Source organism: Pleurodeles waltl, chromosome 6 (genome assembly GCF_031143425.1).
Source record: "Pleurodeles waltl isolate 20211129_DDA chromosome 6, aPleWal1.hap1.20221129, whole genome shotgun sequence".
Classification (NCBI taxonomy): domain Eukaryota; kingdom Metazoa; phylum Chordata; class Amphibia; order Caudata; family Salamandridae; genus Pleurodeles; species Pleurodeles waltl.
The window spans coordinates 730,504,918-730,532,429 of NC_090445.1; the positions used below are offsets into that span (position 1 = coordinate 730,504,918).

The window sequence follows — 27,512 nt, forward strand, 5'->3', positions numbered from 1 at the left end:
TACTGCTTCTACACTAGTCAGTACTACTAGTAAATATTCTTGAGCCAAACAGGACCAAAAGCCTCACTAGCCCCGTAGCGCAGCCAACCAGAGGTGAAGAGGTGATAAGCCTCAAAGACAGCCCCCGCGGGTCTGGATCCCTTTTGCCAGCACAACCTACTTCATCAAGATGATTTGCAAAAGCTATTCCTGTCCAGGGACTATAGAAGAGGACATAGGTGGCGAAGGAAAACGTTAACACAAAGTAGTTCGACGCCTCGCCAGGGACCGTAAGTGCTATACAAATACAATTTAGTTACAATGGTGGTGGGTCCTCTTGTTCAAGAGGAGGGCCTCTGCAATTTAGATCCCTGTTGGAAACACAAGAGGAGATTTTTGGACCAATGACCGGAACGGATCAGGACTGGCTAGGAGCCATACACTCTCTTTTGGTAGAAAGGTCCAGGAAAAAGGGATACACAGTTTAACTTCTCTCTCCATGGGAGATACCAACACTGAAATGCTTTTAAAACAAGCATTTGCAATGCAATCGGTCACGCATTTGCAAAAGTTAGAGCTATTGGCATTGTAAATGACAATGTCTTATCTGTGTGTTTTGGTGTGGATTGTGGTTTGGAGTGGAATTATGTGGGTTGAATTGGAATTGTTAGTTGTGGAATTGTGTGGGGTGGATTTGTGTGGTGTGTAGCGTATTTGTGAGGTGGAGGTATGTGACATGGGGAACAGATAGGTGTGACAGCTGCATAGAAGCAGGTGCCATGCTGATAATGAGCCGAGGTAAACAACAAAAATACACACCTTGACAAAGACGGCAAGGAGAATGGGAGGGGGTAGAAGAAATAGGACCTGCATTGCAGCGGACAGACACTAATCAAGAGGAATTCATGTGTACTTAGCTGGAGCTCTGCTGGGGGAGCCGGCGTGACGATTAAGAGCAGCTCCATGAGTCCTGTTTAAGGACATTTGTGCTGGGAAAAGTGGGGGATGGAAAAGGTTAACAGGGACGCCTGAAAATAACCAGATGTGGTAATGTTCATGCAATTGCAAATCCAATCACATACAGGGAGTGCAGAATTATTAGGCAAATGAGTATTTTGACCACATCATCCTCTTTATGCATGTTGTCTTACTCCAAGCTGTATAGGCTCGAAAGCCTACTACCAATTAAGCATATTAGGTGATGTGCATCTCTGTAATGAGAAGGGGTGTGGTCTAATGACATCAACACCCTATATCAGGTGTGCATAATTATTAGGCAACTTCCTTTCCTTTGGCAAAATGGGTCAAAAGAAGGACTTGACAGGCTCCGAAAAGTCAAAAATAGTGAGATATCTTGCAGAGGGATGCAGCACTCTTAAAATTGCAAAGCTTCTGAAGCGTGATCATCGAACAATCAAGCGTTTCATTCAAAATAGTCAACAGGGTCGCAAGAAGCGTGTGGAAAAACCAAGGCGCAAAATAACTGCCCATGAACTGAGAAAAGTCAAGCGTGCAGCTGCCACGATGCCACTTGCCACCAGTTTGGCCATATTTCAGAGCTGCAACATCACTGGAGTGCCCAAAAGCACAAGGTGTGCAATACTCAGAGACATGGCCAAGGTAAGAAAGGCTGAAAGACGACCACCACTGAACAAGACACACAAGCTGAAACGTCAAGACTGGGCCAATAAATATCTCAAGACTGATTTTTCTAAGGTTTTATGGACTGATGAAATGAGAGTGAGTCTTGATGGGCCAGATGGATGGGCCCGTGGCTGGATTGGTAAAGGGCAGAGAGCTCCAGTCCGACTCAGACGCCAGCAAGGTGGAGGTGGAGTACTGGTCTGGGCTGGTATCATCAAAGATGAGCTTGTGGGGCCTTTTCGGGTTGAGGATGGAGTCAAGCTCAACTCCCAGTCCTACTGCCAGTTCCTGGAAGACACCTTCTTCAAGCAGTGGTACAGGAAGAAGTCTGCATCCTTCAAGAAAAACATGATTTTCATGCAGGACAATGCTCCATCACACGCGTCCAAGTACTCCACAGCGTGGCTGGCAAGAAAGGGTATAAAAGAAGGAAATCTAATGACATGGCCTCCTTGTTCACCTGATCTGAAACCCATTGAGAACCTGTGGTCCATCATCAAATGTGAGATTTACAAGGAGGGAAAACAGTACACCTCTCTGAACAGTGTCTGGGAGGCTGTGGTTGCTGCTGCACGCAATGTTGATGGTGAACAGATCAAAACACTGACAGAATCCATGGATGGCAGGCTTTTGAGTGTCCTTGCAAAGAAAGGTGGCTATATTGGTCACTGATTTGTTTTTGTTTTGTTTTTGAATGTCAGAAATGTATATTTGTGAATGTTGAGATGTTATATTGGTTTCACTGGTAATAATAAATAATTGAAATGGGTATATATTTTTTTTTTGTTAAGTTGCCTAATAATTATGCACAGTAATAGTCACCTGCACACACAGATATCCCCCTAACATAGCTAAAACTAAAAACAAACTAAAAACTACTTCCAAAAATATTCAGCTTTGATATTAATGAGTTTTTTGGGTTCATTGAGAACATGGTTGTTGTTCAATAATAAAATGAATCCTCAAAAATACAACTTGCCTAATAATTCTGCACTCCCTGTATATAATAAAATAATATCATAAGTAAGAAACCGGAGGTTATATACAGCCGGTAGAGAAAGGCCAATAAGGTTGGGAATAATAAACTGCTGCTTTTGAATGGCCAGTAACCGGTAACTATAAACTAATGGCTGAGTAAGGCCACAAAGTTTGGGAAAGAAGCCACTTGTATGGGACTGAAACATTACACCAAATTGTTTCCTTTGCTCTGTTATCACATGTGTACGGTGTAACGGCCAGAGTTGCCGACTTTGAAACTGGTGAACCAGGCTCGAGTCTCACCCATCATCTTCACATCCTGTGCTTTTGGGCAAATTACTTAATATCCTTGTGCCTAACACAAATTAATGCGTAGTTGTGTAATGTAAATTGTGCTTACATAAAGCACTCCAATGTCTTGGGGTTGAGTTTGCGCTATATAAATCTCCCCCTGCAAATAAAATGTTAGTAAAATGCTGTCTGGAAAGTGCTGGAAATACTGTACACAAACCAAAAATTATCAAAGGAATATTACCTCTGGAAGGCCGATAGGGCTTGGGATCGAGCCAATCCCAGATAAAACCAGTCACAAGCCTTCTGTTTGCAGGGCACTGGAAGTTAGAACAAAATAGTGCTTTGATCACTTTGGGAGCAGTGGATGGGCACTAATTTAGTTGAAATCAATTAGTGCTTGATCCCTGCTCCACACAGAGGAATGGAAATGATGCTATACATGCCTTGATGAATTATGAGGCTGTGAAGTAGAGTGCCTCGCAAACCAACAAATTGTGAGTGACAGGCGGGCTCCAAGCCCTTTACTGAACACAACAGTGTCTCACAAGCAATCGCAGGCTTGACCATAAAACAAATAATAGCATAAGTGAGAAACTAATGATTATATAGAGCCAGTTGAGAAAGGCCAGCAGGGATGGGATTGAACACAAGATTTAGAATTACAAACATTGAAATTTCTGCACCATTTTCAGTTTCCGTTGATGCAATGCTTACAATGTGTGTGTCTCAATGTTTGAGATGGCATTGTTACAGTCGAGACATAAAGGAGTTTTGTTCCTTCCCCACCCCAGTTAGCGAGCAGCAAGCATTTTAGTTAAAATTGTGGCTGCACTATTATTCGCAACAGCAAAACCTGGTTTACAAAAATTCTGTTAAACACAACAAAAAAACATTGCCAAAGAAATAAAGCACATAACTAAATGCCTCTGATGGGGCAATAAGGCAGGACAGACTCGACCAGAAACAATCCAAAAAATTTCATAAATTAAAGGAAGCACATAAATAAGCCAATGTAAACACAATGTTTTTAACAAACATAATGAACACGACAAGGGATGAGGAAAAGCAAGAACTGGTGAACTAGGTTCGGGTCTCGCGATCAGCTCAACTTCCTGTGCTTTTTGGCAAATTACTAAATATCTCTGTGCCTACCAAGAAACTAATATGTAGCTGTGTAATGTAACTTGTGCTTATATAAAGAGCTCCAATAACCTCAGGTTGTTTGCACTATGTAAAACTCCCCCTGCAAATATAAGAAGAACAAGTACCTACCAGTTACTTGTCATTGTTTATTTTGTTTTTCAGTCATGCTCATGGTGCTTTCAAGTTTTATACAGCAGGGACTACCCGTTACTTGTCGTCGTTTGTTTTGTTTTTAAGTCACACTCATGGCGCTTCCAAGATCTATGCAGCGGGAACTTGATGGGCAGTCCCGCTGCATAAAACTTGAAAGTGCCATGAACGCAACTGAAAAATAAAACAATGACAAGTAATTGTTAGTTACTTGCCATTGCTTGTTTTGTTGTTCAGTCGCGCACATGGCGCTTCAAGTTTTTTTAGAACGGGAACTCAAACAGTAGAAGTAAACTAGTAGTCATGCAAGGTGTTCGATTACTGCAGAGCGAGACTTTGCTGTGTAGGAAATACAAAGTAAAAGTAGTCAAGAAACCAAGCGGAAAACATGGAGCTGTGTATGTTTTCACTAACTGGCCGGTGCTCTCGAGGACGGCTAAACACTGAAAAAGGCATGACATATGCTTGCCTTTCACAAATGAAATCACAGGAATTTTAAATGGCAAGCCCACGAACGAATGAAAGTCATGAGCGTGTTTAAAAGCCCAACAGAAAGACAACGGGTCAGAAGCGCTTGCACGCTTGACGGAGAGAAGCTGCTGTTAGTAACCACAACACATACAATCCCAAAGAGAGGTGAAGTGGGTCATTCCCCAAATATATTGGTGTTCTTAAAGTAAAACAGGAAGGACCTAAATGATGAGCACTAGGACATCAGAACCACTCATGGATTATAACTATACTTCCCAAAATGACGGAGAAAGAATGGGTTTATACACTGCAGTATTAGGAGAGAGCCTTCTAAAAGCAACTTGTCTGGTAAAACGTAACAATACATTTGAAGTGGATCCCTGGCCAGACAACACCAAGGGCAGGAAACTAGGAAGAAGAGGAAAGACTCAGTGTGATGATTACAAGAGAAAGAGGAGGAAAAATGTACAGAACATGAAACAATACTAACCAATGTCGGACATCATTCATGGCAGCCCTTCCTACATTTACCCAGAGAATTCTACATCTCCTATGATCCACATACACAAGAAGACTTTGAAGCAACTAAAAAGGAACGACCAATTGTGCCTGATGGATAAAATACTTTTTGCCAGTTAAGTCCCAGTGAAGAAAAGGGAGACACAGCAAAATGTATCAAAAATGCTTCAGTGAATAAAGAAAAAGAACTCCTATCTGCTTACAGAAACATATTCTCATGAGAGTTTTTTTCGTTTTTGACATCATAAACCCATTTGATACTGTCCACATTTAAGGACATAACAAGGCCAATTGATTATGCGGCAGGGGAGGACCAAATATTGTGACAGGGTTGACTAAGTTTGTATCAAGAAAAGTTAATTATATGGCATAATGACACATATTTGGTTACAATATTAGTTCATTATTTTGTCATTTTTTACACATTAACGATCGGTAATGGTTTCACTTCATTAGTACCAGATTAACACCCAAATCCAACAACAAGCACCTTAAGGGTAACTACTCAACCATTGGGAATGGACTTGGAGCAGCAACATGAAGCCGTTTTTAGTAACTTTTGATCCATGTGTGCTACATTTTTTTTTTGTCAAAATCGGCAAATTATGCAGTGGGTGATGGATTATGGGGCAAATGCTTTTATGCTTATTTATGGGGAGGAAACGCCATGGCCGCAGGATCACATAATTCCAGTGACCACGACTGTAGCCGATTTGAGATCCTGTACATATTGAGAACTGAGAACATGTTCAGATTGAGGAGCTTGTCACATCTGAGAATATATCCACATTTTTGACTGCCCACCACGGAGAACCTGTTCAGATTTGACCTACCGTTTAGATTTGGTAATGTTCAAAGGCATAACAAATGTTGAGTGTGGCGGAATTTCTTCCATGAGAAACTGAGATGTACCCAGTGGCGGCTGCCACTCAACGGTGGTGGGGGGGCAGGACAGAAGGGGGCAGAGAGAATAAAAAAATGTAAAAGAAGAAAAATCTTACTTTCCGGGGGAACATGCGTTCGTCTCCCCTCTGTCCTCTTCCTTCCTGGCTCATACAGGCTCCCAGCCAATCACAACGCTGCTGGCAGCAGCGTCGCGATTGGTCTGAGCGGCATGCTTCGCTGCTCAGACTGGGAGTGGAGCCTTGGCATGTTTTCCACTCGGCTGTACAATACAGGCAGGTAGAGAACATGCAAAGTGCACATTACTGTTTGGCCGGCCAAAGCATCATGCGCACTTTGTGCAGGAAAAGACCTCCTCTGGCCCTCTCACTTCAGCCCAACCCCGCCCCGCCCTTTACACCCAGGAAAAATTAAATGTTAATAACATTGCATTGTCATTTATTTTTCCTTTCCCCACAATCCAGTGGGGCGATGCTCCTCCCCCTTAGTGGAGGAACCACCCCTGAATGTACCCTTGAAAATTCAGGTTAAGAGCATCTCACAGCAAAATACTGAAATATCCTTGTGGACGTGGTCCTTCGTGTTTAAAAGTTTTTTGCCTCCAAGTAAGAACTGTGGCAAACTTACCTCCTCTTGCATGAGTTGTTTATTCAAATCTTTATTATGAACCCTGTTTTTCCCATCCATGCAGAAATATTCAGAGAGCAGCTCATTACTGTATCTTTCCACAAATGTGTCAAAATCTGTTGGAGAAGAAAATAAGCTCAATTTGTCAACACTTATAATTGGAGATAGAAGATAATGACACGAAATTCCTGTCAAAATGTTATTACAAAATTTCACTCCTGAAAAGGTAAGCACATAATCATCATTTTTTTTTTCTAGCGATTTTTTAAGGATGTTTTGGAAGATGGTTTAGATTGCTGTATTTTTTTCAGACTTTGTATTCAAGATTTCACTTATCTCCCTTCTCACCAAAGCTTTAACACAAGTGCGCGTGCTCTTCCTTCAGTTTTCTTTTTGATTGTCCTTACTCAATTCTTTTCTGTGCGAAAAATGAACGAAAATATGATTTTTCAGAAAATCCTGAGCTATGGGAAACTTATTTAATTATCCATTGTTGCTATAAAATGTTTTACCAATTAGTATTTAGGACGTTGTTTTACTTCCTGACTGATAAGTTGAACTTTTATTCAAAGAACCCTTTAGGAATCGTAAAGGTCAATCATTCAAGAAACCAAAGATCTTCCCTTTAGGCTTTACCACTTTAGACCTACTTCCTTTGCTAATACTTTTGGACCATGTTGTTTAGCATGGTTATTGCCGATGTTATCATACAAGCGCATGTATGAGTCACTGCTACAGCAGCAAGAGAGAGTGTGTGTGTGTGTGTGTGTCATTTTTTTGCTTTAATTGATTGTTACAAGATGGCAGATGCTCTGTTTGGTGTAAATCCATTCAGTAGTTTTTGCAACAAATAAAGGTTTTGATTGGGATTTGAAGGGTTAACGAGATAGGGCTGTAGTATACCTTGACTGCAAATTTGGGGGCCTATTTGAAACTCAAATTCTATATCCCTCCCAAACATTTGAAAAAAAATAAAATGTAATTAGCAAAGGGAGAATTTTTTTCTCCTGTAAAACATTAGGGGTTGGGAAGAGAGGATCGCAAACCGAAATTCAGGTAGGGAAACCCAAGTTCTGTGACTGACAGACGACAATAGAAAAATGTATGCTGCAGCCACCACTTCAGGACAGGCACTCAGCCCCCGGCGCTCCAAAAAAATAAATAAATAAATAAATGCTCAACTAAGAAGGGGGAGCATCGCCTGGCTCCAAGGCCCGAGTGTGCTGGGTTCTAAAGGGGTCTAAAATGAACCACAGGACCTTCATTATAAGAACAAACAAAAAAAACCCAGTTTTTCACACAGGATGCGCAGAACGCTTTCAGGTGGATCTTCAGTTCCAGGACCTCTGCCCATGTTCTGCAACCCCCCAAAAGACACACTACATAGGACAGGTCCTCTATCTGCTTGGGAGGTTGGGTAGAGGGCCTGATGTGAGGCCTAGCAACACACGATTACTAAGCACTGCCATTGATTGTATAGAAGATGGAAGAGGTTAATTATCAAAAGGAATCACTGAAAAAGCTTAGTTAAGTGTAACTTATAGTTTTTTACTCTCATTACACAATAACATTTGTATAATCACGCTGAAGAACTACGCTAAAAACTACAATTAAAGTAAGGATGTGATAAGGAAATAAAACCGAAATTCCACTGACGTTTGCCATTTATGTTGTCTACACACACCATAATCATATCACCACAGAAGTGCAATGCTCCTGACTTGACAATTTTTCTAACAATAAGTGACTGGACTTAATAACACAACATCATTAAGCATCAAAAATAAAGAAATGATACTGTATCCATAGTAAATCCATCAAGAATGTCAATGATAAGGAGATTTATAATGTGACTAGATATGCATTTAACAACATTTTTGATGAGTGATTTCTCAAACACAATTTGGGGTGCAAGCTATGGTTTGGATGTTAGAATATGAGCCTCATGAGCATGACCTCAAAGCATACTCAATTCGCTTCTTTAGATCCTGAACTAGCCACATCCTTTCCTCAGTGTCTATAGGTCAAACCCTTTGGCTATGCCTTAAATACTAATGGGATAAGTCAAGACCTTTGGCTATGCCTTACAGGCTCTGGGGGACGCTATGCATGATACTCAACACCTCCAAACTACATTTTGCTGGACAAGGTATTCAGCATTACTACGCATTCTTTAGGTACAGTGACTGGCCTTCAGCCAGGCCATCCTCTCACCAAACCTTTCCCACCTTAAGTCTACCAGAGTCAATCCAGACAGGGCCAGGAGGCTTTGGCACAGTGATTGGCCTTTGGCCCCGCCCTTCACTCACAACAGCTGCCCACATATCATGCTATATGGAAACACAGTGGTCGCACAAAACATACACCCAATATGCACAGATTAATTTGTACACTAAAACCCTAATAAAATGATCAAAAAGTTAATCAAATGACAACAGGACAGACACAAAATAGAAAAAACAACTCAATGCGAAAACCTTGAATAATATTAGAAGTCACTAATCCACACAACATTTGAAATGCAATGGTTGCTCCTTAAAATCATAAAGGCAGGTCTTCATCAGGACCAAAAAAACGTGGGTGAAAGGGGCAACCTGGAGACTGAGCATGGTAACCTCTTTATTCCATGTACAGAAAAACATACAAGGAGCATATGCAACGCGGCTCCCTGCCTCAAACATCAATGCATCTGGTCTCAAACATCCCATAGGTTTAGTAAGCAAACTCTTACTATAATCACAAATAGAACATATCTGAACATATCATTTCAAACCTGCAATTGTAGTTGGCTACCAAAAATGCATTTTACTGTTGCCGATTTTTTTGTTATTCCAGCTTTAGAATCATGAAGCCAACTAGATGTCTGTATTATTAATGTATTCTTTCTCCTGAGACAGGTTTAATAAATGGATTGTAACTCTGTTAATGCTGTAGTTAGAAATGGTCCAACACTGATAAAAACTAGACATGAATACTTTGACTTCCAGCTGACAAAAACAATGGAGGCTCACTAACCACCATATTTTCATTTTCAGGTTGGTTCTGCTGTGATAAGGTATCCTCCTCATAATATAAATCTAATCTGTTTGGGAGTCCGTGCTCTAGTAGAGTTTACAAACTATTGTGTCTTGTGGTCAATGTTCACTCTACTGTGTGTTTGCACATAATAAATTTTACATTATTCAAATTATGTTTTTAATTGCCAAAGGTCTTTGTAATGCTGTAATTGAATCCTGCTTAGGAAATCCTTTGAAGAAAATGGGCAGCAACTGAATGCATTTGTCTAGTCACTGGATTCCTTTGGGTCAAAACCTCTGCCACAGCATGGCATGAGGCATCTGTTTCAACAATAAACAAATGTGGAACCTATGAGTGTTGTAAAATAGGGATACAAGAAAAACATTTCTTCAAAAAACAAAATGCTTTCTCTTTGGACTATGCAAATGCAGCTCTTTTATAGAGAAGTTTAGTAATGACTGACTATCTCAAACAATTGGTCAATAAATGGTCTATTAAATTAGCAAAGCCTAGGAAAGTTTGCACTACCTTTATAGATGTTGGTGTAAGCCATTGGATTACTGCTCCTATAACAGTCTTCTCATACATCTGCATACCCCGATGTTTATGTACCCAAATGTTCGATTGAGGTGGTATGAAACTCACACTTATCTAATTTAGCAAACAAACAGTGAACTCTTAATCTCTGCAACAATGCCTTAACCAATTGTATATGCGTCTGCAGGTAACATGATACATATTATCTTAATAGATTATACAGAGCAAATAAAAACACCCCCCAGGACATCATCAATAGATTACTGACAAGCAGCTGGAGCACAGAGCCTAAAGAGCATGGCCTGATATGTAAATAATAAAAACATAATGCTAAATGCAGTTTTCCGTTCATCGGCTTTTCTGACACTGACTAAATGATATACTTCTCTTATCAAGTTAGTTTATAATCTTTCTGTTTTAGTCTGGTCTAGGAGAATACATATCATGTATGTCTATTTTTAACTGTAAGTCTGTTAATTGCTCTGTAATCTATAGATTTTATTGGCTCACCTCCCTTCTTCAGCACCAAAACAAAGGAGAAGAGGTAGGAGACTGTGAACACATACACATGACTACAGTATCAAGGTGCTCCAGGTGCCAAGTCAATTTTACAATCATAATTCCTGTGTGGAGTTAATACACTTGCTTTCTTATCAAACACATCATGCAGCCTTTCAAAACAAGAAGGCAAATTACTTGCACAACCAATAACATGACGTGTCAGTCTTATGTATACCTTTTGAAGGGTGACCATGTAATGATTTACCAGGTATCCAAAAACTGATTATACAATAATAAGAATTAAGTTGTGGTGTCCCAGCTGCCCAATCAATGGTGGAAATATGAAGTATCAACCACAACATACCCAAATCACCTTAAACTGAGGTGCAAACACATTAAAATGAATCATTCCATGATGGATTCTAAAATATACCAAAGAAATCAAACATAGGGCCTGTCACCTTAGTTTCTTAACCTATTCAGGAACTTTTCCTAATCACAAGCATCTGTAAGGATTGAAAAAGCGTAATGAGTTTGAAAGTTCTAAAACAATCTTTTCCTGTGTACTCAACAAAGCCACTTTCATAGGAAATATCATATGAATAACTAATGATGGTATCCACTACCAATTTTGGAACTGACTTAATTTCCCCAATATGCGAAACAGCTCAATTTATTGTCAAGGAATTTAGTTTTTCATTGGCTGTATCTTTTCTACATGTGATGTTCCAGATCTAAAAAACTACATACACAAGTTTTGTTCACTTCTTTTTCCCTCTTTCTTCCTTATACACATTACCTAACTGAATAGGTTCAATAACTTTTGCATTTCTACACTTTTAATTTTGGGCGTATGTGCTACAATGAACACTTTAATCTCAGTTTTATTATCTGAGCCACGCTCACCTAAGCAATGATCTAACTGATAAACTCAGCACACTTAGGAGGATTTACAACCTGTGCCAATACATCAGCTAATTCACTTAATAAACCTTAATTAGATACTGTGCATATTTTCTTTGCAGGCCAACCAGTCTCAACTACTAAACAATCAAAGGTAATTATAAGCTTACTAAGGCTTCATAAACTTATTTCAAAATCAACAACTCACTATCAAGAGAGAGACTGCAACTTTCTATCAAATTACATCTGTATTTATTGGTAGAAGGCAGACCAAATATGCAGCACAGAATCATTAAGTACCACCGATGAAATGCTTCATCTTAACTCCACTTAGTTAAGATAAAACAAGGACCACATGAAGAAGAACGGGGCCTCTCAGTATTCCTTAGGACCTGGCTATCATAAGCGATATGTAAATACAGAGGTTTATACTGGGAATATTTCAATACACATAACTGATTCACAGAGAGTGAAACCCCCTATAATGAATAAATGTATATACTTATCATGTTAGACACAAGGTACAGCGAGTTCAACATTTATTTTTATAAAATCAAACATTTATAGCAGATTCTAGTGTTAACACCGTCATGCTAACGTAAAACAGAGCGATACTCTTTTGACGATGTGCTCAGCAAGTGAAGTGCACAGTGTGGGCACAGTGCTTGTGACTTGTGCACAGGTGAAAGAAATATTAGTAGATAAAATAAATGGCTGCATGTGATTTAAAACAATAGTGCAGGGGGGTTTAAATGAGAATTTTCCTATTTTGGCTTGAATCCCTCCTGGCAGTCCAGTTATGTCCAAAATGTTGAAACTTCGACCCCTAAACATATGACTTCAATGGGGTCTTCCCCCAAGAAGGTGATCACAGGTGCCCCTCTATCTGCAAGTCTTGATACTAGACAGTCACTAGTTTAATCATCAAATGTAAAATAATGCCAAACCAAAATAAATATCTCATGGACTCAAGTTTACCTGTTCAAAGTTATAGTGCAAAAGCCCCATACATTATCACAAAGGGAACAACACGTTGGTATATACTCAACCATTCTGCAATGTACAGATCAGCAGATTCCATTCATCGTACTCATTTATCCCATAATGGTTGAGTGTAAACCAGCTTGTTGCTCCCAGTCTGTTTATGTAGAGGGCTTTTGCATCATAAATTTCATTCATCCTTTCAGCTTGTACAATCACCAAACAATAAACAGGAGACAGGTCACAAGCTAACTACCTTCAATATCATAGGGATAGTTCTGTGGCTAAGATAGTTTTCAAATGTGACAGTGTGCAACATAAGAAATACACATTAGTATTACAGAGTTCACCTAACAACAAGCAATCACTACCACATCTATGCCGATACCTTAATAGCAAATGTGTCTCAAAAATAAGTTATCAAAATATGTGCAAGTTGAGGATCCTTTACGCTCCCCCCACAGAAACAAGAATTTAAGAGTTCATAATTGTCAAATGTTGACTGCTGAAAAGAGGGTTCAATTATAAAGTCTAACTCCTTAAACACAAATATTGCCCTGGATATTTCTCGTTTATTACATAAATTATGATGAGATACATGATTTCAACAGTTATGTCACTGATGATGCCCTTTTGGATGTGATCTGTGCGTGAGTCGAGAGCAGTGCTTTGGAAGCAGTAATCTATGTGCAGCTAGCTACTCCTAGCAAATGACGGTGGCTTAAACCATGGTGCTTAAACCATAGCATCTATATCACAGTACCAATGATCACTATACAAGAAAGAAAATTAGCCTCCTCTCGGTCATGGAAGATACAATCTGTACAGAGGACTCAGATTTATGTCGAGTTCAGCATATGTAAGATATCCACCAAAAACTGTGTGTCCGATCCACCCTATTTAGAGTGTATAGGGTCTCACTCCCCTCTACCTAGAGTTAATAAGACACCAACCACATTTTGGCACATTTCTCACATCCACCATCTCTAAATACACCCTCCGTCTTTACTTACAAGAGCCTACTAACTGAAATAGGTTATTTTGAGAACCAAATGATCTGAAATGGCAGCAAGAGGGCATGTTTGGCAATATTTAAAAAGAACTAAAATACAAAAGTAATTAACATCTCTCTGCCTCCTAAAACCTGTGTGCCCGTCGTTACTCTGGCTGCCCCAACTCAGATTTTAAGTACCCCGAAGCAATCACCAGCTGAACTATTCGATTCATTCAAAACAGCGACAATCACCTTATTCTGAGCCCAAACTCAGTGGTACAAAATAATTCAAAGTAACCACTTCTCCTGTCAAGGTTTTCTGGCATTAGCAGTCAATAAATCGGATAGTGCTTAGTTCTAAATGTTGGCAAAAGCACCAATGTATTCTTTTTGAGACTGCAGTCATGTGTTTAGTCCAAAGCAATGTGAGATGAAATGTTCAACAAAGCTTAAAAATGGGGACTGCAGGACTACTGGAATAAATTATTAGAAGACATTTGGAACATGACATTTGAGAGCAATGCAGGAACAAGGGCGCCTTGGTTATGCTTCACTTCTTTCACATTTGTATGCATGACAGGCTTACAGGGAAGAGAGAAATCCGTTGAAAAGTCCAGAAACTTACCATCCATAACACTGTTCTGAACAAGTAATAACTGGCGATAGAGATGATTTGTGGTTTTCAGATATGAGTTCGCGTGTGCCTGAAAAGAAACAGAATAGGTGTGTGAAGGGAGATGAGACAGTACCTCTGTCAACATGCCTCATTCTTTCTCTAACATTACTAGCTCATACAACCACTCTAAAAAATATTGGAAATGCTGGTCATGACCAATGGATTTTAGCTTCCTAGAGGTAATATCAGGGTGTCATGCAAGGTCTTATCTTCATATATGTGAAGAGATTTCTCGTACAGTACCAATGCCTTATGCTAACCCCAGTTCAGGATTTACACAGCACTTTCAAGTCAGCACTCAGGATGCAGGGGTTGAAGGTAAAAACCCCACTATCTGCAGTTTTTCTAGAACAGACTTCACCACAAAAAAATGGTGAAATGTGTCTCATACAAAATTACTGGGAAAAAGACAGAACGTTTGGTAATCAGGTGCACAAATACCACACCGTAAGCCTCTTTCTGAATGTGGAAATCGGAATAGGTGTTTAATAGTGGACCGCATTGATAATGCTCCCTCTGTAGGATAATATGTGGTATTTCTGCTACATTTCACATTTTGAATGTCAGTGGGCATGCATGGGAGAGACTGAAGTGTATGTCTAAAGTGAGTGCTGAAAATAAGAGGAAAAAGAAGCATATAGATTTAAAACCATAAGCTGATGGAAATTATTCAACCAGAGTGTTATTCCTTACACCTTGAGCACAAGCAGACTGATACAACCTGCAACCATTGCAATTTTGATAGGTACTTTATAGGGTTTACCAATTTCTTCTTTACTGACTCGGTTAATCAATACCATTATCTATCCCAGGGTTATGGAAGAATACTATTTTACTGATCTATTTCACTATCACTTAAGGTTTTCATTTTTGATATGTAGTTGAGGATCATGGATGGCTATCATTTTTATTCTATCTCATTTTTTAGATGATCCATAATTTAATATACTAACCCATGGTCTTAGAATTCCGTCAAGTGTATTATCTTTTTCAGCACTGTGGAATATGACAAACGTTTTTTTAAGATTCTAATATTTATCAGTGAGAGTAAAGATGCTCCTATAAAAGATCCTGGAAGTTGGGAGAAACATTTTGAATGTAGATTGACACATGCCAAGGTCCTACCAGGTTTGTGCCTGGGTGAGGATTTTGGGCTAATATATTTTATCATATTTTATTTAAGCTTTATATTTGACGAATAAGTCTTTACTTTCAATAACAAAAATACTCCGACTGCTTGGTGCTTAGAATGGTGATGAATATTTCAGATCAAGTACTCAATGCTTTCGGACACGTAAATGTAGGAGTTAGCGATGTGCAATGTGACGGAAGTAGACCTTTCATGGCAACACTTGAAGTTGTGTTGTGAGTTAAATAGATTTGTTATCCAGTTATCAACTTGCTCAGATCACAAACATGATTTATTAAGAAATTACAATTATTAAAAATCATTACAATATGAAATAACAGACCCTTGACGCTACTACTCAGCATACACAGAGTACAGAGTAAATTGACTTCAAATCACAGATGCGTAACTCATAAAACTGAGCATACAAATGCACCTAAATGATTAACTATTGGACCTTTTCCAAATGTCAGCCATATTGACAAGTCAAATTATGCTAATACCACCATCTCTCAAAATTCATACATCTTGGTTTTTCCCCGTCCAAATAATAACCATCGATAAAACCAATGACAGAGAGGGGAAGGAGATAAAATAAACCTTATGGTGACAAAGCGAGAGGCACTGTTCAATCTGTACAAACAGAAATCCCCCCACCCCACTACTCTTTAAAAGTGCAATAGTGTGAAGTGCAGTTAGCACAATGCAGTACCCAGGGTAGGGGGGGGAGCCCACATAAAACTTTTAAACCATCTAAAGTGCTCCACATCCAATCCAGTAGATGAGGTGGTAACATACTAATCAGAAACTGGGAACTGCTGCTGCAGGCAGGGCGTCAGGCCCAAAAGAAAAGGGACTACTTTAAAAGATCATTCTACTAAAAGAGCAGTGAGCGCGGATCCTGTGCCAGGGAGCTAACTGACTGATCAACTGACTGATCAAATGGAACAGACTGCTGCCACAGGGCAGGGGGTCTTAGGGTGTCTACCCATTCTGCCTGTCGCAAACCTTCCCAGGAAGTATCATGGCAAGGGGCAATTATGAGGCTCCTAAAGAGCTCAGCCCCTCTGGGGAAGCCTGAAGGACTTTAAAAAAGTTTTAGGTAATGGGCAGATGGCTGGGTGGACTCTGCCCTCAGGCAGCATTCAACTGCTTCATTTCAGGTACATATTTTCAAGTACCTAATAATTGGAAGCAGCCAAAATTTTGTAGGGGGTAATAGCTTTTTGCAAATGCAAACCACATGAATGAGCAATTCAGTCCCCATATGACATGATAACAATTCAATTGGTTCCTGGGAGAGACAATAGTGGAGATGGTGCAGTCGTACAAATATCTAGGAGCCCCTCTTGAACCACACCTGAAATGGAAGCGCCAATTACAGTCAATCAAGGCAAAGGCCAACTCACTAACATATAGCTTTAACCTGCTCAAAAAGAAGTTGGATTGCTCCAACTGGTCCCATTTATGAAAAATCATATCTGCACAGCTGCTTCCAGCCATCTCCTATGGGTCCGAAATATTGAAGGGCCGTAAGATCGATACTCTGAATAACAGTCAGGTGAAAACATACAAGGCTGTTTTTAACATCCCAAAAAGTGCCTCTCATGCGCAGGTTACACTGGAACTGGGCTTAAGAAAAATCTAAGTTTCCAGCGACAGGGCGCCTTCCTCAAAGCATCATGGAAGTAACGTTCAGCAGAGGATTCTTCCATACTCTACTCCTGCTGGCAAGAAGTGCAGGCGCACCAACTTGGTAATATGAAAGGAACATGGGGAAGCTACCTAAGCCAGGTTATCATTAGCCTGGGAATGGAAGAAGTCTGGAAACGTAATATTGGTAAGACCGAATTTAACAGATTAGTTAACATTACTGTTCTCTCACTCTCGCTTATCACAGATAAAGCCATTCTGGTCAAGAGACGACATGCCTGGTCAGTCCTGGGGTCCTACTCGACATTGTCCCCACAAGGGGACTTGGCCATCCACTTTTCTGCTCACACCAAACATCAAATCCTGTTATACCATATGGGTTTCTTCGACACCAAAGAAGATCGTCCCTCCTGGAAAGGCCAGCATATCGACAAAAACTGCCGCCTATGCGGCTATATTCAAGAATCTTTGCTGCATGCCTTTTGCATTTGTCCCGCTTTAGGTCTGAAAAGAAGAAAATTGTGAAAACATGATTTTAGAGCTAATAATATCCGCTCATGTAGACCGGCGGTAATCATCTGGCTCAAGGGCAAGTCAATCTAATTTTGCTGTAAGGGGGTAACATTTTTACAACTGCTCCGTAAGAACTTGAACAAAGCGGACTTGGAAAAATTGCTGCAGGTTAGTTCTTAAAGACTGAACTCAAAAGTTTATTTTAGTTAGAAATTATTTTTAGCTGTTTAGCTTTTTAACTCCTTTTATTATCAAAGGTTAATTTTATATTTGTAATATGTTGTTTTATATTTCAATGGTTTTTATTAATTGAGCAATAAAATCTAAATCTGAAATGACATGATATGAGTCTTTACGAATTGTCCACATCACTGCTCCTCCTGCCATACCAATACGCTTTCAGGAGGGATCAGCTCGAATCTTAACCTCATCAGTTGTTTCTTCTGACTGTTAGATAGGTGGTGAGATAAGTACATTGGCAGCGACAGTGGGTCACATAGGTAAATTACCCACCTTCTAAGAAATTTCTCCTTCCGTGCCATACTTTCAAGATCTGCTGAGGTTATTTTCACTTGCTTTAATATAAAGTTTTGAGATTTGTTTTGACTGGACATTGGCAGACCATATGTCGTAAGCCTCTAAGTAGTTCAATGAGTTCTTCAGGTACTTTCACCATACAGAATTGTTCTGTACTAATGCCTGCCAAAGAATGTGTTTTAAGCCCTTTACAATTTGAAACAATATGACAAGAACCTTGCATTGAGTAACAGTTACTGCCTTGTCTGATGGAATTCTAGTCATGTTTGGGCTTGGGAGGTACGGTCTGGAAGCGAAAAACATTTTCTGGAGCAGCTGCTTTGGTCTTTATTCAGCAAGTTGTCCAACCTCTTTTTGAAGGCCATCACGCCATAGGCCACTAACAGCATGAGCTTGCTGTGGACCACCTTCATGAGGGAGCTTAAGTCTGGGCAAATCAAGGACCCATACAGTTTGCCAAAGGCCCATATCAAGGAGCTATGTTGAGCCTTGATATATGGTGTGGTACAGTAGAGCCATAGACCTAGTTGTTTGTAGGACAACACCTTTTCAATCTTTCTATTATGTAAAGACCAAGAGCCACTTTTGATTAATTTGCAGCCAAATATCAGGAACATTTGGTCTTGGCTTTATTCATGGACATGTTATTTAACTCACAGTAACAGGCCAATGCTTTGAGCGATCTGCGCAGGCCAATTGGACCTGGCCGATTAGCACTGTATTGTCAGCGAATTGCAGCACTTGTAATTTCTGCCCGGCTAAATTGGGCAGGAAAGCTCTTCCCCATTCAATTACCATTTTAAACCGGCCCAATACAGATTAAATAAAAAGGGGCAAGACTGCATCCTTGTTTTAACCCTTTATTGGTGGGAATCTTTCTTGACGTTACCTATCTTGTGCTGACTTTGACTTTAACCCATGTATTTGAGTACAGTGCAGTTATAGCATTTGGCAGAGGTGATGGAATGCCCCATTTGTCCTATCAGGCCCAGAGGTTTCCTCTTGACACATTGTCAAAGGAGGTAGTAACATTGGTTAATGCCACAGAGTTGTTTAACTGCACAACGCTAACTGCCATCCCAACAGACTTTGCAGACACTCGGATGAATGACTAGTTTGCAAAGAAGCTGAAGCTACCAATTTTCTGGCTCATAATGTTATTATCGACATAGAATTGCTAGATGTATTTCACCCAAACAGGCTGATGTGATGTTGGCTACATTTGCTGACACATCATTAATTAGATGTCAGAACTTCCTGGAGTCTTTAGTTCTTATAGTTCCATGCAAGTTTGCCCATTTGAGTTCTGCCTCCCTTGTTTTTAAACTTGTAACTTCCTCCTGCAAAGAGTTCTTAATGATCTAATTGTATCTTTAGTAAGCAGGCTGAACACAAATAAGAGGTATAGCCAACAAAGTTAATGATCAGATGCACAGCCCTCCAAATCCCCAGGTAGTAAAAGTATTTTCTTTTTTAATACCTTTGAGACTTTCCTAATAATTAGGTTAGCAATCGATCTGTGCAAATAACATTTCTAAAGGGAAGTCCTAACAATATATATCAGTTGAGAAACAAGTCACTTTCTAAGCCTTTGGGAACACACTCAGACATTAGAAATTAATTTCAGATCTTTACTAACCCAGGCTCTCTCAGTCGGAGCTCAAATGTGTCAGAATATATGTGACAAATTCTTCCTAGCTAGTGGCCTTAATAATCCACCCATGGTCTATGTGACAAACGTTCCTATCTTCAACCCTTACCCAGGCAGATATAAGAATTTTGCCATTATTGGTGAAGAGTAATTTACTCATCTTGGCAATGAGGCTATATTAGCTTCTTTGTGAGGGATCTATAATTCCCTTGTCGGTACACCCTATGACTGCCTAGTATTATTTTGTTGTACAACACACTCTGGTGTTAGCAACCAATTGCATAATCTATGTGACAGGCCATCAAGCCTCAGGCTTCACTATTTTAAAACAGTCTCTGAGACAGAGGTTCCTAGCCTTCCACGTTAGAAATCTATCAGTCTCTGGGGCAGATTGATAATGTGACAATATAAATCAGTTAATAGAGAGAATTTCCTAATAAATTCTTCGTTTGACAATTGGGACAACCACTTCCCAGTGCTTTGATAACCCAAACATAATGGACAGTGTTAGAAATAGGGTCTCTGGTTGGCAGTCAGTTGGTACTCTGTCCAAGCAGGGCCCCTCACTGTAGTCAGGGCAATGGAGATACACATCTAAAATAACCCATGCTCCCCCCCTTGGGAGCTTGGCACAAGCTGTCAGGCTTATCGCAAAGGCAAAGTGTGATGTATTTGTACCAACACACCTAGTAATAGTGAAAACACTACAAACTGGACACCACAACAGTTTAGGAAAATAGCCATATTTACCTAAATCAAACAAGACCAAAATAACAAAAATCCAACATACACAAGTAAACTTATGAATTTTTAAATTAAAAAGAGACTTATTCCATAGTAAACAACAGATGCGTTGATGTTACACAAATGTACCTGGTTTGCGTGAAAAATTAAGCTTCACGGGGAGCGTGCATCAGAAAAGTCAGCGATGCGTAGATTCCTTAGTCGCAAGTGAGGCCGTGCGGAGATGATCTGTTTTTTTTCTCTCCCACAGGAAAGCAACGCTTCGATTTGCCGACAGGCACCTCAGATTCGGGCAGATTCACATTGATTTTGACACCCAGCTAAATCCGTTCACACAGTGATGAGGAACCATGCTGTGTGGGAGTTGCATTGATTGTAGCAGGTGCAAGCGGGTGTTGTGTCATTTCTCCAGTGGCAATGCAGGTGATGCATTGATTTCCCAGATGCAGTGCAGGTGGGGCATTGATTTCTCAGCTGAGATGCAGGTGGTCTGTCGTTTTTACAGCAGCGTTGCAGGTGGTGCGTCATGTTGCTCCTGTGCTTGGATTTCCACCTTGGTTCCCCCAGCATCACCTTTCAAGGGTTCAGGGACTAAAGTGGGCACCACTTGGCAGGGTAGGAGTCTCAGCAGAGAGTCCAGGTGCTGGCAGAGGAAGTCTTTGATGGGCCTGAGGCTTCAAAACAGGAGGCAAGCTCAGTCCAAGCCCTTGGAGACACTTCACAAGGAGGAATATACCACAAAGTCCAGTCCTCTTTCAAACAGATTCGTTCATTGATCCATGAAGCAGTATCTAACACCTAGTTATCTCAAAAAGAGGCTGAATTTTTGGATACTTTTAATCCACACATTCCTTATTTTTACTGCCTTCCTAAAATTCAAAGACACCACACCTCCGCATCGACGCCACATAGTTTCAGGTATAGGATCAATACTGGAACCTCTTTCCACTTTTTGTGATCATTTTTTACAGCCTATCATCAGAGAATCCTCTACCTTCTTGAAATATACTAAAGACGTTCTTAACTTAGTTCAGTCGATGAATGATACAGATATAGTGCAAGCTTTGATTACTCTCGATGTTGAATCACTCCATACGAATATTCCACAAGAAGCGACACTTAGGGTGATTGAGACAGCACTAATTAGTAAACCACCGGGCACAGCCACTCCTCTTCATTTTATTATGCAATGTGCCTCATTGGCTTTAACCAAAAATGTCCTTCAATTTGAAGATCAGTTATACCACTAGATTCGAGGGACCTCAATGGGGAGTACTTTTGCTCCAAGGCTGGCTTGCCTGTATGTATACCATTTTGAACAGTGTTTTATTCTTAATATGATCAACCCTTTTTTTTTTTTTAGAATATCAGATTATGGTGATGGTATATTGATGACATCCTTGTCATTTGGCAGGGACAGGTCCAATTAGTTGATTCCTTTACTAGTTGGATTAATACTCTTGATCCCTTTTTGAAGTTTACCTCTACAGTTTCCACGACTAGAGTTACTTTTTTGGACCTTACGATCACTATTAATAAAGGTAAGCTCCATACTTGTACACACCACAAAATGGCTGATCGCAACAGTCCCCTACTCTATGAGAGTTATCAGCCAAAAGCCCTGAGAGACAATTTGCCATACGGTCAGTTTCTGCGATTACGCCGGAACTGTAGCAATGTTCCTTCCTTTGAAATTGAAGCCAATGACTTAGCCAACAAACTTTATGAAAGACATTATCCTTCAAGGATTATTAACTCAGCTCGTAAACGAGTCCTGAACAACAATCGGGAATCTTTATTGACTTCCGTATTGATAGAGCGTTCCGTACTAGTAATTTACCTATACTTTGGACGCTCTTTAGGCTGATGAATCTTTTGGCTAAGTGGGACCCTCTCTACCCTTAATCAGTCAATTTGATCAAATCAATAATCAATAACGAACATAAGCAATACCCTGATCAACATAACACTTAACAATTAATCCAGAATACATTTCGGCGAACCCTGACCTTTCAGTCAGGAATAACCACACCAGTTTATTCAAAGTTAGTGAATTTATTTCCCTATATTAACAAAGCTAGCACAATATAGATGTGTCTCAACACCAAATGATAAACATAATTGAACATTAATAGCTGTCCATAACGGCGAAACAGGTGCAAGCTATGCAACATTTGAATAACAAGGCATTCGATAATAGCAATGCAAATCACTAGAACTATAATCTGTAATGAGCTAATTGCATACATTTAGTCAGCATAACAAGATCTCAAATTGCATCGTGCGACAAAAGGAATCCTCATCTAACCTCAAATTAGCATCGGCATGTGGGACTTCATGCAAAAACAATTTAGCAACATTCATTTAGAAAACTCCTAACTAGGGCTCTTATCAAAATCAGCAGTTGGTTACCTAAAAGAAACACAATGCAATTGTACAATTTCCTTTCATATTTACCAATTTCAATCAGCATTCAAGGAAGTCTTCGTCTCACAGGTACCGTTTCTCGATCAGCATGGGACAGGGCAAAGGGGCAGGGGTGGACGGGGCAGTTGCCTCACGGCGGCAAGATAAACTACTACTTCATGCAAAGGGACAAATCAAAGTTAAAGTCTCTAGGGTAAGAATCATTTAAGTCTCTTTCTCTCGATTAGAGAAAGCATCAAGTCTCTCAAAATGGCGTCGCAGCAAAGTGGGCCATAATAGCTGCAATGTCCTGCAAAATGGCGGGTATGGGCGATGTCCAATAATGGCTGCTTTCCTCTCGTGCACCTGGTTTAAATAGACAACAGTTCAAATCCAGTAGGGTCTTCCATTGGAGGGTTCATAGGTTAGCTTCAAATTGTCCAATCAAAAACAACAGTTCTCAAGCTTTTACTTAAGCATACATTATCCTTGGAGACGGGTACGCAAGTTGCAACATTTTATACCAATTAACTTATTTTCAGAGCTTCCATTGTCCGCACCTGCAGATTGACCTTGGAGTAAAGAGAAAAATGCCGGGCTGGCACGAAACCTTAAGATAAGCATGTGAACGATCTCAGTGGAAAAGTACAGCTTCAAGCAGAAATACACGTTTAATAGCACATTGGAAAAATACGAGCATTTAAACCGTGAGACCAGGCAACTAGGCCGAAGCCTGCACTAAAGTAATGCTAAGCTAAAATATTTCAAACAAGCAAATCATAGCACACGTTTACGATTATGTCGGATTAGTGCAATTCTAATACATCACGTTATATAAAGCACGCTTATAAATGTTGGCAAACTACTCTGAGGGCACATTTTGTCCCCGTACAATCTTTATTAGTTCGGTTAAAGTCACACATGATTATTTCACACTACGTTTATGCGCTAATAAATGTAAAACCTTCATTTCAGCTTCATCAGTATCTAAAGAAACTTCACCTCGATTGACTTGTGTTACCACCTTCACTCCTGTATCTAATACTCTTAAGAAATTTGTTAGTAAACAATGGTCTATCCTTACCAGTGGCAGTGTAGCCATTCCTAAACCTTTATTTGCCTTCAGATGATCTTCCAACATTAAAGATGTGATCGTCAACACCAGACCTTTGAAATCCACCAATGTATCAGATCAGAACACACTATGGGGACTCACTCCTGTGAAGGAGCATTTCCCGTGTGGCAATTGCAAAGTATGCCCCCTTACCAGACGCATGAGTACCATTGATAAGCAATTATTTTATTGTGCGACCAATATCGAGTTGAGTGTTAGCGCAATACTGCAACTCCAGTTACGTTCATGTCATCTTTTCTTTTCGTAATGTTTTTGAAGTGAGTAACAATTATTTTGGCACACATTTGTGTTTTTGTTTCTACAGGTCACCAATAGTTTTTTGCTAGTGAACGCAGACCGGTAGTGAGTAAAAATTGTTTTTACTCCCTTGTTCCTTTTTGTATGAACAAATTGTATTCATATATTTGATGTTCTGGAGAAAGATAATTGTTCTAGTCCTGATGAAGCGCTGGTGGATCCTTTTTGGACAATTTTTAGACGCAAAAAATGTTGACTCTTTGTACAGGCTAAAGTCATTGTGCTTTACCCTTTGAACATGTAAAGTGTGGGATCATTATTTCCCCTTCACTTTTTCTTGTGTTTTTAATCTTGACCGGGTCCTCGCTCGTTTATTAAACATCTTATTACATTGAGGAGGTACCCAAGCCAATTTTAATCTGTATTTTGTATCTCTCCTGCTGTTTCTTAGTAACGTAAGATCTTTGGTACTGAGACATAAACAACTTTTTAATGGCTAGATGGTCCCATGTAGGACCCAGTCAGACATTGCAGTGCCAGTCTGACGTGGAGCATAGCCCGATGATGATGCATGAGGGGTGTTGCTTCTGAATGAGTGTGTGCCTGTGAGAGGGGTTAAATACTTTCCACCTTCGGGAACGGTGCACTAATCATTTTCTATATGCAGGCTACACCCCAGCTCCCTTTGTGTCACTGTCTAGTGGAGATTCACAAACAGTCCAACTGTCAGTCTGACGCAGACAGGGAATACACAAGCAGACAGAGGCACAGAATTAAGCTGAAAATGCCCACTTTCTAAAAGTGGCATTTTCAAACGGACAATCTAAAAATCTACTTTACCAAAAGATGTATTTTTAAATTGTGAGTTCAGAGATGCCAAACTCCAGATCTCTATTGCTCTCAAAAGGAAATTGCACTTAACATATTTAAAGGCAGGCCCACGTTAACCTATGACAGAGATAGGCAGTTTAAAACTGCACACACAGACACTACAGCAGCAGGTCTGAGCTATGTTTACAGGGCTACTCGTGTTGGTGGCACAATCAGTGCTGCAGGCCCACTAGTAGCATTTCATTTACAGGCTTTGGGCACCTCCAGTGCACTTTACTAGGGACTTACCAGTAAATCAAATATGCCAATCATGGAAAACACATATAGTTTACACAGAGAGCACTTTAGCACTGGTCAGCAATGGTAGAGTGCCCAGAGTACCAACACCAGCAAAAACAAAGACCAGCACACAGTCAAAACATAGGAAGCAGAGGCAAAAATGACAGGGGAAACAAGGACTAACAGGCAGATCAGATGACAAAGTGATAGGAAAACAACTGGATTTTTTCTAGAAGCAACCTGCAAACTCTGTTGTTTGGCATTACCACACCTCCGCAGTGTTTTGACACTTACTTGCTCTGTAACGATGAGGGATTTTCTCTGAGCTGGAAGCTTTGTGGCCACTGAAGAAAGAACATTATGCTTCCGTTTCTCCAATGGAGATTGAAATGCTGCAAAATATGAATTTATCCTTTAGAACCACAGCCTGAATTTTGCAACACACATACATTTTTTAATTATTCCATTTACCCTTTCGTAGGCCCGTGCTTATCTTGTGCAAATAGAGCTGTGTGATTCCGTTTCTCCTGCATGCATATCACCATACTAGCTCCGACTAACTCTGCCTTTTAGGGCCCCTTGATGTTTCACTAGCAATGTACTACATGAATGACGGAATTTCACAATAGAGTGAAAAGGAGCATATTTAAGCTTGTCCCAGTCTATCGAGATAATGGGAAGTTAATAATATTTTAGATAACAAAAAAAGACAGCTCTCATAAAGGGAGAAACTAGGTACTGAAGAAGAATCGGTAATCACACCTCTTGTTCATGCAATAGGCACTCAGATGGCTAAGCAGGTTAATGCACCTAATTTGTGGATCTCTAGTTAACAGGGACAGACATTCCAATTTTGGTCGCTCAACATAGCCTTATGTCCTCCTGATTTTGCTGCAACGAGAGCCATTTGTTTGGATAACGCAGCCGACTGCAATCCTCTTATCCGCTTCTGTGCCTTGGACGAGGTGACCTCGTCCAAGGCTACAGTTCCCATGTGCCTTGGGCGACGTCACCTCGTCCAAGGCACGGGCACTTATGTCACAGGGGCCTCCCCCATCGCGCTGAAAGCTCTGCTTCCAGCGCGATTGAAAGAGAAATGCTCAGCATTTCTCTTTCAATCACGTGGGGGAGGCCCGGAGGGGCTTCAAAGGGAAGGAAATGTATTTCCTTCCCTTTGAAGTCTCTCCCAGGGTTTCAGCCGGATTGCTAGACAACTAGACACCAGGGATTTTTTTTTCTTTTCTGAAAGTGACAAAAGGGAGCGACCCCTTGGGCAAGGGTCGCTCCCGGGGGGGGGGGCATTTTTTTGGGAAGGCCTTTTCTGCCTATTATTAGGCCGATCTGCCCCCAGGGGGGGGGGGGGCAGAAACCTCTAGGGCACCAGGGATCATTTTTTTTTTTTCTATTTGTTTTTTTTTTGTTGTTTTCTTTTTTTTTAGGTGGGGAGCAAATTATATTTAGGCCCTTTCTTCCCCCTTTGGGGGCAGATTAGCCTATTTTGATGAGGCCAATCTGCCCCCAAGTGGGGCAATAACCACTAGACACCAGGGAGTTTTTTTTGTTTTCGTAAATTTCACGCAAGGGGAGCGACCCCTTAGGCAAGGGTCGCTCCCCTGGGGGGGGGAATTATTTTAGGCCATTTCTGCCCCCCCTGGGGGGTAGATCAGCCTATTTTGATTTGGCCAATCTGCCCCCAAGGAGGGCAGAAACCACTAGGCGCCGGGGATTTTATTTTTGGCGCCAATGTCACGCAGGGGGAGCGACCCCGTAGGCAAGGGTCGCTCCCCTGGTGGGGGGATTATTTTAGGCCATTTCTGCCCCCCTGGGGGCAGATCAGCCTATTATTAGGCCGATCAGCCCCCAGGGGGGGCAGAAACCTCTAAGCGCAAGGGCCAATTTTTTTTTAGTGTTTTTTTTTGTTTGTTTTGTTTTTTTTAGAGATGTGGAGCGACCCATTAGGCAAGGGTCGCTACCCTGGGGGGCAAATTGTATTTAGACCATTTCTGCCCCCCTTGGGGGCAGATTGGCCGATTTTAGGTCAGTCTGCCCCCAAGGGGGCAGAAACCACTAGGCACCGGG

The 27,512-nt window shown here is 40.6% G+C and overlaps 1 protein-coding gene across 3 annotated transcripts in view; it reads right to left on the reverse strand.

The window, feature by feature from the left end:
- The window catches only part of LOC138300212 (restin homolog), an 898,198-nt gene that overhangs the window by 705,366 nt on the left and 165,320 nt on the right, over positions 1-27,512 (reverse strand). For all 3 annotated transcript variants that reach the window (XM_069239250.1, XM_069239251.1, XM_069239252.1), the window contains exons 8-10: positions 25,728-25,825; positions 14,268-14,346; positions 6,709-6,824 (exon numbers count right to left, since the gene is read on the reverse strand). In XM_069239250.1, coding sequence (XP_069095351.1) covers positions 6,709-6,824; positions 14,268-14,346; positions 25,728-25,825 — 293 coding nt within the window. The remainder of the gene's footprint in view (positions 1-6,708; positions 6,825-14,267; positions 14,347-25,727; positions 25,826-27,512) is intronic.